Source organism: Myotis yumanensis, unplaced genomic scaffold (genome assembly GCF_028538775.1).
Source record: "Myotis yumanensis isolate MYYU_CA2020_CCGP unplaced genomic scaffold, mMyoYum1.0.hap1 SCAF_9, whole genome shotgun sequence".
NCBI classification, from domain to species: Eukaryota; Metazoa; Chordata; class Mammalia; order Chiroptera; family Vespertilionidae; genus Myotis; species Myotis yumanensis.
This window is the reverse complement of record NW_027223760.1, coordinates 84,789,121-84,800,258: the sequence shown is the minus strand read 5'-3', so window position 1 is coordinate 84,800,258 and position 11,138 is coordinate 84,789,121. Positions and strand designations below refer to the sequence as shown.

General features: G+C 48.8%; 1 protein-coding gene across 1 annotated transcript; it reads left to right on the top strand.

The window, feature by feature from the left end:
• Positions 1-3,119, top strand: PPIA (peptidylprolyl isomerase A). Its single transcript, XM_070424883.1, has 5 exons — positions 1-122; positions 1,339-1,369; positions 1,458-1,546; positions 1,759-1,931; positions 2,783-3,119. The coding sequence occupies exons 1-5, from the start codon at positions 54-56 to the stop codon at positions 2,913-2,915; spliced, it is 495 nt and encodes a 164-aa protein (XP_070280984.1). The 5' UTR covers positions 1-53; the 3' UTR covers positions 2,916-3,119.
• The last annotated feature ends 8,019 nt before the right edge of the window (positions 3,120-11,138 follow it).

Here is an 11,138-nt window from a genome sequence, read left to right as displayed (position 1 = left end):
GCGCTCGTGCCGCTTTGCAGACGCCGCCGCCCCGAAGTCTCCCGTGACCAGCCATGGTGAACCCCACCGTGTACTTCGACATCGCCGCCGACGGCGAGCCCCTGGGCCGCGTCTCCTTCGAGGTCCGGCGGGCGGCGTGGGCGGGGGTCGGGGCGGCGGCCGAGGGGCCGGGCGGGCGGCCGCCGAGGAGCGCGGCGGCGCCATTTCCTGCGAGGGGCCATTTTGGGAGCCGGGGGTGGCGGCAGACAAAGGCAGGGGGAGGGGCGGCCGCACCCTTCCGGCCGCGCACGTGCTCGGACCACGAGCGGTTGGCCGCCGCGCGCCCCGTGGGCCCTGCGGGTCGGCAACGCCCCTACCGGACAGCGGGCGCGGGCGCCGCCCTGAGCGCTCGGCGGGCCCCGCGCGGCGGCCGCCCCCCAGGGCGCCCCTCCCTCCCCGGGGCCGGGCCCCGTGACTGCGTCTGCGGCCGGGAGGCCGGGCGGTGGGGCCGCCGCGGGCCCGAGCGCGCTCCCGACCCGGCGGAAGCAGCAGGCGCCGCGGCCCGCCTCCCGCGCGGTGACGACGCCCTTGGACCAGGCGGTGGGGGCCGCGCCCGCCTTCCCGGCGTGGCCTCCGCCTCCGCCTCCAGCGCTCAGGATGCGGGGCTTCGTGCAGGGCGAGGGCGCAGGCGTCCTGTCGGCGGCGCGGCCGGTGGCGGCACCTCGGCCTCGTGGGACAGGCGCTTCCGTGCCAGGGCCGCCCGCCTGAGTCACCGCCTGTCAAGGGCCCACGTGGAAACTTGGCCGGGCCCCGGGCCCGGTGACGCGTTAGTGCCGGGAGGGGGGCGGGCGCGGCGAAACGGAGAGCGCGCGGGGCCCTGGGCGACGGGGGCGGGCGGCTGCCGCTCGGAAGGCCTGTCCCTCGCTGCGGCCGGAAGGGGGGCCGAGGGGCTGCCCGGGGTCCGAGCTCGGAAACGTCACCGCCGACTGGGAGGTGCACGCGCGTGGCCGCGGGGGCTGCCCCCGTGCGGGGCCTTGTCCTGCCGAGACCCGCAGGAGGGGCCGGGACCCTGCAGCGGAGGCGGCCACTGCGCCTGGGAGGCCGGGCCTTGGGCTCCCGCTGCGGGGGGGGCCGGGGGGGGGGGACATCGGAGAAGCTGCGGATCCGCTGGAAGTGGGTGACACACGCCGCAAAGCCCCGAGGCGCTTCCTCGAAGCCTCGCACCGTCTCAGTTACCGCGGGTTCGGGATGTTTGGCAGGACCTCGGGGCGCCTGTTGGGCCTCAGTCCCTTCTAGTGAGAGAATGGACTTGGTTCGGAGCCCTGAAAGATGTAAGCAAGTGTCACTCTTCTCTTGCAGCTGTTTGTGGACAAGGTTCCGAAGACGGCAGGTTAGTGCCTTTAACCTTTAGTAAAGGCGGCCCAGTGTTAATGGGGGGGTGTGTGCGTGCATATATCCTTTTTCTTTATTTTTAACAGAAAACTTCCGTGCTCTGACCACCGGGGAGAAGGGATTTGGTTATAAAGGTTCCTGCTTTCACAGAATTATTCCGGGATTTATGTGCCAGGTATGAAATTTACGGATTTTGATTTGGGTTGTTAGCTTTGGGATTGAGCCAGTACCGTTGAGAATGCGTAAACATGAACTGTTCCTTTTTGGTTTCACGGAAACCTCCTGGTCAGTTTAAAGTTAAGTTTTGAAGTTTGAACCTTGCCCACTTGGCACGACTTCTGATTATGTTGTAAAAAGGACAGATTTCTCTTTCTCTCACATTTCTAGGGTGGTGACTTCACACGCCACAATGGCACAGGCGGCAAGTCCATCTATGGGGAGAAATTTGAGGATGAGAACTTTGTCCTGAAACATACAGGTCCTGGCATCTTGTCCATGGCAAATGCTGGACCGAACACTAACGGCTCCCAGTTTTTCATCTGCACGGCCAAGACTGAGTGGTAAGGACAGCACCCAGCAGGGGCAACCAAGGAACGCTAACCACTTGGCTTCGAGCTTTCCCTGCTGCTTATGTCTGGGATAGTAGGAGAACATGCATACCTACAAGTTGAGATCGTATCAGTGATGAGAGATAATCATTCATCAGCTGCCTCCTGCACACCCCCTCTGGGGATCGTGCCTGCAACCTGGGCATGTGCCCTTGATTGGGATCGAACCTGGGAACCTTCAGTCCACAGGCTGATTCTCTATCCACTGAGCCAAACCGGCTAGGCTAAAAGATTTTTTTTTTTTTTTTTTTTCAGAGAGACAGACATCAATTATGAAAATCATTGGTCAGCTCCCTCTTACACGCCCCACACTGGGTATTGAGCCCATAAATCAGGCATATAACCTGACTGGGAATTGAACCTGTCACCTGATTCATAGGTCAACCACTGAGCCACACCAGCCAGGCCTAGGCTAAAAGTATTTTTATCTAATTTGCATGTAACTTACTGACTCTATCTGCTGCCTACTGCACACCCCACACTGGGCATCAAGCCTGCAACCCAGGCATATCCCCTGACTAGGAATGGAACCTATGACCTCCTGGTTCATAGATTGACTCTCAACTGTTGACCCATGCTTGCTGGGCTATTATAAACTTTTTAGCCTCAGTTGGAGAATCTTAAGCCACTTTTTTGAGTCAATCTGGTGTTTCCAGTATTTATAAAGCATTTGATAAGCTTCCCTTCTGGTGTGCTCTTGGGTATGCGTTATTGGTTTGTGGGGCTCTTTTCTCATCTTAAATCGACAGTGCAGGCTGCTTGTTCTCTCTGGTTACTGGTGGTGGTGTTTGTTCTATTTCCAGGTTGGATGGCAAGCATGTGGTCTTCGGCCAGGTGAAGGAAGGCATGGATATTGTGACAGCCATGGAGCGCTTTGGGTCCAGGAATGGCAAGACCAGCAAGAAGATCACCATTGCTGACTGTGGGCAACTCTAATAAATTTGACTTGTGTTTTATCTTAACCACCAGGCCATTCCTTCTGTAGCTCAGGAGAGCACCCCTTCATCCCCATTTGCTTGGAATGTTCCATAATCTTTGTGCTCTTGCCAGTTTATCGGGTTCCATAATTTCTCTACCCTTTCCCAGTCTAGCTGGATTACAGAGTTAAGTTTATGATTATGAAATAAAAACTAAACAGTTGTCTGTCCTTGTTTGGGTTAGGGTTTCATTTTAAGCAGTAACATTAGCTAAGGCAACTTTGCTGTTTAATTTCACAGTAGTTTTTTGATTCCCTAACCTCAATGAGCAAAAGGTAAAATCAAACCAAATGTAAAGGTTCGTTGTCAGGAACCCTGTGCATGGGCAGAAGCCTGCCCAGGACAATCCCAGTGGGGGTGCAAGCCGGGAACACAAACACGGAACCTGCAGCACTGCCCCGCCCGGCTGGCTCCTGTTGGGGCCTTGGTTGTCCCAACAATCACGTGTCCTAATGCTATTGAGGTGACCAGGTGATGCACTTTCCTCCCTGAGTGAGTTTGTCCTCTACATTTCCTCATGGTCTCTGACCAAGCACTAGTGTCTGGATGATGATGTTCCGTGGTGGCTGTGGACTTCTTTCATCAGTTCAATTCCTCTTAATAGACTGGTCCTGGGTGTGACCACACACCGAGTCATTGGTCCTCTAACAAGTATACGCCAAACTTGGACACCAATGTACCAGGCTGGGTATTGGGAAAAGGATAGGCTCCTGCCTAGAGAACAGGAGGTGAAGGGCGGCCAGATGGCTAGTTACAATGGTGTTTCAGGTGGCATTGGCATGTGTAGTAAGGCGAACTAGTCGGCAATACCCAAGTTGCTTTAAGGGTTAACCAGGTGGAGAAAAGGTTCCAGCAGGGCTTGCATATTCAGAGCCTTGTCTCCAGTTCCCTGTCTGGGTTGGGGTTCCAGGGGATGGCTGGGCTCAGGCACAAGAAATCCCGGAGCTGAGTGGTGGTTTACCTATCTTTTTAATGCATTTTTATTAACTTCAGAGAGGGAGGGAGAGGGAATCATTGATGTGCTGCCTCCTGCATGCCCCTCACAGGATTGAGCCCTCAACCTGGGCATGTTCATAGGTTGATGCTCAACCACTGAGCTACTGGCTGGGTGAACTTTTTTTTTTTTCAGGACCCAGTTCACATTCTAGTCTCGCTTCTTACACAGGGTGCACCCTGCTTCATGGGGGTCGTAAGGACTCAATTATCAAACACTTGAGTGCCTACCACATGGTGTGTGGCCAGTTTCTGAGTGGACCCCCTAGGGCCATGGTCAGCAAACCACGGCTCGCTAGCCACATGGGGGCGCACATGTACAGTGCAATTGAAAATTCGTGGCCCATGCACAGAAGTCGGTATTTTGTGGAAGAGCCACACTCAAGGGGCCAAAGAGCCGCATGTGGCTCAAGAGCCGCGGTTTGCCGACCACAGCCCTAGGGTTTTTAGTGAATCTTAGTGCCCAGCCCAGAGGAGGCCCACAAATACTGAACTGTGTGAAACTTGAACATAGACCATGTTTTTTATTTTCCTTTTTTTTTCTGTATATGTTTTTATCGATTTCAGAGAGGAAGGGAGAGGGAGAGAAACATGAATGATGAGAGGATCACTGATTGGTTGCCTCCTACACCCCCTACTGGGGATCATGCCCACAGCCTGAACATGTGATCTTTTTTTTTTTTTAATATATATATTTTATTGATTTTTTACAGAGAGGAAGGGAGAGAGATAGTCAGAAAGATCGATGAGAGAGAAACATCGATCAGCTGCCTCCTGCACATCTACTGGGGATGTGCCCGCAACCCAGGTACATGCCCTTGACCGGAATCAAACCTGGGACCTTTCAGTCCGCAGGCTGACGCTCTACCCACTGAGCCAAACCGGTTTCGGCTGAACATGTGATCTTGACTGGAATTGAACACGGGACCGCAGGCTGATGCTCTATCCACTGAGCAAACCAGCTAGGGGCAAACAGACCCATTTTTTTTTTTCCAGAATTCAGAACTTAAAAACTTGATTGTGAGACACCTGATTGGTGGTGGTGCTCTTATATCAGTCAGGGGCAAAGCAGATGTACAGTCAGTCCTTAGTTCATCCTAGCTTGATGCCTGTGTCGGTGGCCAGAGCTGTTTCATGCCTGAGGCACATAAACAAACAAAAACAACTTGTGACTCAGACATGCAGAAGCATGTTGTGTGGGTATCTACTGCTGCATTTCAGATGATCCCAAAACGTAACGACCAGACAACGCCCCCCTCAGTTTTGGTGGGTGAGGACTCGAGTACGGCCTGATTGGGTCCTCTGGAGTCGCTGTTGCCTCCGCTCCATGGGGGAGGATCTGCTTTGTAGCCTCACAGGGGCGTTAGCCTGCTGGGCTGTCCTTTCTCTCAAGGCCTCACCAACCAGATGAAAGTCACTATCTTGCCCTGGCCGGTTTGGCTCAGTGGATAGAGCATTGGCCTGCGGACTGAAGGGTCCCGGGTTCGATACCGGTCAAGGGCATGTGCCTTGGTTGCAGGCACATCCCTAGTGGGGGGGCGGTGCAGGCGGCAGCTGATCGATGTTTCTCTCTCATCGATGTTTCTAGCTCTCTGTCCCTCTCCCTTCCTCTCTGTAAAAAACCAATAAAATATATATATTTTTAAAAAGTCACTGTCTTACAACCTGTCACAGAAATGACTTCCCATCTGCCCTGGCCATGCAGCTCAGTTGGTTAAGAGCATCGTCCCCATACACCAAGGTTGCGGATTCAATCTCTGGTCAGGGCACAAGAACCAACCAGTGAGTGCATAAATAAGTGGGACAACAAGGTGGTGTTCTGCTCTAAAGTCAAAAATTAAAAAATACGATCCTGGGAACACTATATGTAGTCAAATTACCAAAAGGAAATAGATGTTTGAAGCAATTCTTTAGAAAACTAGTAAAAGAACCCTATTCTCTGCTGATTATTGCCTTTTTATCTTTACTTTGGCTTCCAAAAGCGATTAAAAGTTCAGCAGGCAGCCCTGACTGGTTTGGCTCAGTGGTGAGAGATTCAGCCGTGCACTGAGAGTTTAATTCCCAGTCAAGGGCACTTACCTGGGCTGCAGGTTTGATCCCAGCCTCAGTCAGGGCACCTGTGGGAGGCAACCCATTGATGTGTGTCTCTCACAATGATGTTTTTCTCTCTCCCCACTTCCCTCCCTCCCTTCCACTCTCTAAAAATCAATGGAGAAAATATCCTCATGTGAAGTTTAACAACACATGAAAAGTTCACACAGGGATAACTGTGGATCCTCTCAGTATAGAAACTTTTCAAAATATGTGCCGAGAAGGTCCAATCAGAATGTGAAATTTCTTCTTGTAAGTCCAAGAACAGAAGGAATGACAGGATATCATCCATGGGTGACTCCCAGCGGGGTCCTGGATCTGGGCGGGCAGTAAAGATCAATGGTGAGAGAAGAGCTGACAAGAGAACTTGAAAAAAAAACGAGCCCTAACCGGTTTGGCTCAGTGGATAGAGCGTCGGCCTGCGGACTGAATGGTCCCAGGTTCGATTCCGGTCAAGGGCATGTACCTTGGTTGCGGGCAGGGAGTGTGCAGAAGGCCGCTGATCGATGTTTCTCATCGATGTTTCTAACTCTCTATCCCTCTCACCTTCCTCTCTGTAAAAAAATCAATAAAATATATTTTAAAAAGAAAAAAAAAAGAACTTGACAATCAATGGGGCGGGCTGGCAGCACCCAACTGACCATCAGTCAGTCTTCATGTTACAAGAGGAGGTAGGAGTTAGGTGCTCCCTGATGGGATCCAATAGGAAGCACACATTTCACTTATGAAATTAGTTTTGTGAAAAAGCACAATTCGCCTGGCCAGGTGGCTCAATTGCTAGGAGCATAGTAACGAACAACAAAAGGTTTTGGGTTTGATTCCCCAGTCAGGTCACATACCTAGATTGTGGGTTTGATTCCTGCTCAGGGCTCATATTGGAGGCAACTGATTTAATGTTTCTCGCTCACATAGATGTTTCTCTCTCCCTTCTCCCCCGCCTCTTCCTCTCTTTAAAATCAATGAAAACATATCCTCAGGTGAGAATTTTTAAAAAAAAGCAAAATGCAACAAGAACCCCTCTAGAGCTGTTTATAAGAAATATAGGGGTGAATCCACGTGCCCTGTCTTTGGGGGTACGTGGGTCTCCCGGAGACACAGAAATAAACCTTTTCTTTTCCTTTCCTTTCAAAAAAATAAAAAAGAAAGAAATATAGGGCCCTAACCGGTTTGGCTCAGTGGATAGAGCGTCGGCCTGCGGACTCAAGGGTCCCAAGTTCAATTCCGGTCAAGGGCATGTACCTTGGTTGCGAGCATATTCCCAGTAGGGGTGTGCAGGAGGCAGCTGATCGATGTTTCTCTCTCATCGATGTTTCTAACTATCCCTCTCCCTTCCTCTCTGTAAAAAATCAATAAATTTTTAAAAAAATGAAATAAAGGGAACAGAGTGGAAAAAATTAAATGCCCTTAGGTTGCATTCAGTAAAATCAACAATTAGAGATGAATAACTCAGTCCCTTCAAAAATTAAAAGAAAAAGAGTGAAATCTTTAGATTAAAAACAAACAAGAGCCTGGCTGGTGTGGCTCAATGGTTGAGCATCAACCCATGAATCAAGAGGTCACCAGTTAAATTTCTGGTCAGGGCACATGCCTAGGTTTCAGGCTCCACCCCCCAGTAGGAGCTGTGCAGGAGGCAGCTGATCAATGTTGTGCTTGCTCTCTCCTCCCTCTCTCTCAATAAAAACATTTAAAATATGTAAACTATAAAATAGAGTGTTTTTAAAAAAGAAACAAGAGACAGCAACAAAATGTGAGATAAAAATGTTACCTGGATTCTGACTCAAACCAACTATAAAAAAAATTATGAGACCATAAGGGAAATTTGAATACTGACGTGAATATATATATATAAAATATATATTTTTATTGATTTTAGAAAGTAAGGGGAAAGAGAGAGAGAAAGAAACATCAATGATGAGAGAGAATCATCAATCAGCTGCCTCCTGCACGACCCCCAGTGGGGTTGAGCCTGCAACCGGGGCATGTGCCCCAACTGGGAATTGAACGGTGATTTCCTGGTTCATAGGTCCACGTTCAACCACTGAGCCACACCAGCTGGGCTATTTTTAAAATATTGTTGAAAGTATTACACATGTTCCCTTCCCTGCCCCTGCTCATTGACCCCCTTCTAGCCCATTCCCGCCCCCGCCCCAGGCTTCCACCACCCTACGGTCTGTGTCCATGGGTTCTGCATATATGCATACCAGTTCTTTGGTTGATCTCTTCTCACCCACCCACCCTCCGCGTCTTCCCTCAGAGATTCTATAGGAATATGCTTCCACGTCTCTGGATCTATTTTGTTCATCAGTTTATTTTGCTCTTTAGATTCCACATATGAGTGAGATCATGTGATAGTGGTCTTTAACTGGTTTATTTCGCTTAACATAATACTCTCCAGGTCCCTCCATGCTGTCTCAAAGGGTAAGAGTTCCTTCTTTTTTACTGCTACATAGTACTCCATGGCGTAAATCAGTGATGGTGAACCTGACACGCGTGTCAGAGGTGACACGCGAACTCATTTTTTTGGTTGATTTTTCTTTGTTAAATGGCATTTAAATATATAAAATAACTATCAAAAATATAAGTCTTTGTTTTACTATGGTTGCAAATATCAAAACATTTCTATATGTGACACGGCACCAGAGTTAAGTTAGGGTTTTTCAAAATGCTGACACGCCGAGCTCAGAAGGTTCGCCATCACTGGTGTAAATGTACCACAAATTTTACCCACTCATAGACTTCTGGGCACTGGAGCTGTTTCCAGATCTTAGCTATTATAACTTGTGCTGCTACCAACACAGGGGTGCATACATTCTTTCTGACTGGTGTTTCTGGTTTCTTGGGATATATTCCTAGAAGTGGGATTACTAGGTCAAATGGCAGTTCCATATTAAATTTTTTGAGGAAACTCCATACTGTCTTCCACAGTGGCTGCACCAGTCTGCATTCCCACCAGCAGTGAACGAGTGTTCCTTTTTCTCGGCATCCTCTCCAGCACCTGTCATTTGTTGATTTGTTGATGGTAGCCTTTCTGACAGGAGTGAGGTGATACCTCACTGTCGTTTTAATTTGCATCTCTCTGATGATCAGTGACGAGCATTTTTTCATATGTCTCTTGGGCATTTGTGTCCTCTTTGGAGAAGTGTCTATTTAGGTCCTTTGCTCGTTTTTTAATTGGATTGTCTTCCTTTTGTTAAGTTGTATTAAGTTCCTTATATATTTTGGATATTAAACCTTTATCAGATGTATCATTGCCAAATATGTTCTCCTGTACAGTGGGTTCCCTTTTCATTTTGTTGATGGCTTCTTTGGCTGAGAAGACTTTTAATGTATTTATTTATTTTTAAAATATATTTTATTGATTTTTTTTACAGAGAGGAAGGGAGAGGGTTAGAAACATCAATGAGAAACATCGATCAACTGGCTCATGCACAGCCCCTACTGGCAAAGTGCCCACAACCAAGGTACATGCCTTTCACCGGAATCGAACCTGGGACCCTTCAGTCCACAGGCCGCCGCTCTATCCACTGAGCCAAACCGGTCAGGGCCAGACGTTTTTTATTTTGATGAAGTCCCATTTATTTCCTCAATTTTCTTTGCCCTAGGACAGCGGTCAGCAAACTGTGGCCCCTTGAGTGTGGCTCTTCCACAAAATACCACGTGCGGGTGCGCACGTACAGTGGTACAGTGCGATTGAAACTTTGTGGCCATACTCCAGGGGCCAAAGAGCCGCATGTGGCTCATGAGCCACAGTTTGCCGACCACTGCCCTAGGAGATGTATTCGTAACATATTGCTAGGATAGATGTCTGATATTTTGCTGCTTACAGTTTTTCCTAGGATTTTTATAATTTCACAACTTATATTTAAGTCTTTTATCCATTTTGAGTTTTTTTCTGGTGTATGGTGTAAGTTGGTGGTCTAGTTCCATTTTTTTGCATGTATCTATCCAATTTTCCCAACATTTATTGAAGAGAATGTTTTTGTTGTTTTTTTTTAAAAAATATTTTTAATTGATTTTTTAGAGAGAGGAAGAGAGAGAGATAGAGAGTTAGAAACATCGATCAGCTGCCCCCTGCACATCTCCCACTGGGGATGTGCCCACAACCCAGGTACATGCCCTTGACCGGAATCGAACCCGGGACCATTCAGTCCGCAGGCCGACGCTCTATCCACTGAGCCAAACCGGTTTCGGCTGAAGAGAATGTTTTGATTCCATTGTATGTTCTTGCCTCCTTTGTCGAGGATTACTTGAGCCCTAGCCGGTTTGGTTCAGTGGACAGAGCATTGGCCTGCAGACTGAAGAATCCATGCAGTCAAGGGCACGTACCTTGGTTTCAGGCTCCTCCCCAGCCTGGCCCTGGTCAGGGCTCATGCAGGAGGCAACCAATCGATGTGTTTCTCTCACATTGGTATTTTTCTCTCTCTCTCTTTTCCACTCTCTAATAATCAATGGGAAAATATCATAGGGTGGGGATTTTAAATATATTGAGTGTAATGACTTGGGTCAATTTCTAGGGTCTCTGTTCTCTTCCATTGACCTATACTTGTATGCCTGTTCTTTTTTTTTTTTTTTTTTTTTTTTTTTTTTTTTTTTTTGTAAATATATTTTTATTAATTTCAGAGAGGAAGGGAGAGGGAGAGAGAGATAGAAACATCAATGATGAGAGAGAATCATTGATCAGCTGTCTCCTGCACGCCCCCCACTGGGGATCAAGCCCGCAACCCAGGCATGTGCCCTTGACCGGAATCGAACCTGGGACCCTTCAGTCCGCAGGCCAACGCTCTATCCACTGAGCCAAACCGGCTAGGGCTTGTATGCCTGTTCTTATGCCAGTACCAGGCAGTCTTGATTATAGTGGCTTTTTAGTATAACTTGATATCTGGTATTGTGATCCCTCCAATTCTGTCCTTTTATTTTTTTTAAATCCTCACCCGATGATATTTTTTCATTGATTTTTAGGGAAAGCAGGAGAGAGAGGGAAAGACAGAGAGAAACATCAATGTGAGAAACACAAACACATCGATTGGTTGCCTCCTGCAGGAGCCCTGACCAGAGCCTGGGTCAGGGAGGAGCCTGCAACCAAGGTGCATGCCCTTGA

Bases quoted from the DNA above. Each gene is read 5' to 3' on its own strand.
- PPIA (XM_070424883.1), top strand. From the start codon at position 54: ATGGTGAACCCCACCGTGTACTTCGACATCGCCGCCGACGGCGAGCCC. The intron at 123-1,338 runs GTCCGGCGGGCG...CTTCTCTTGCAG, and splicing joins TGGGCCGCGTCTCCTTCGAG to CTGTTTGTGGACAAGGTTCC. The intron at 1,932-2,782 runs GTAAGGACAGCA...TTCTATTTCCAG, and splicing joins TGCACGGCCAAGACTGAGTG to GTTGGATGGCAAGCATGTGG.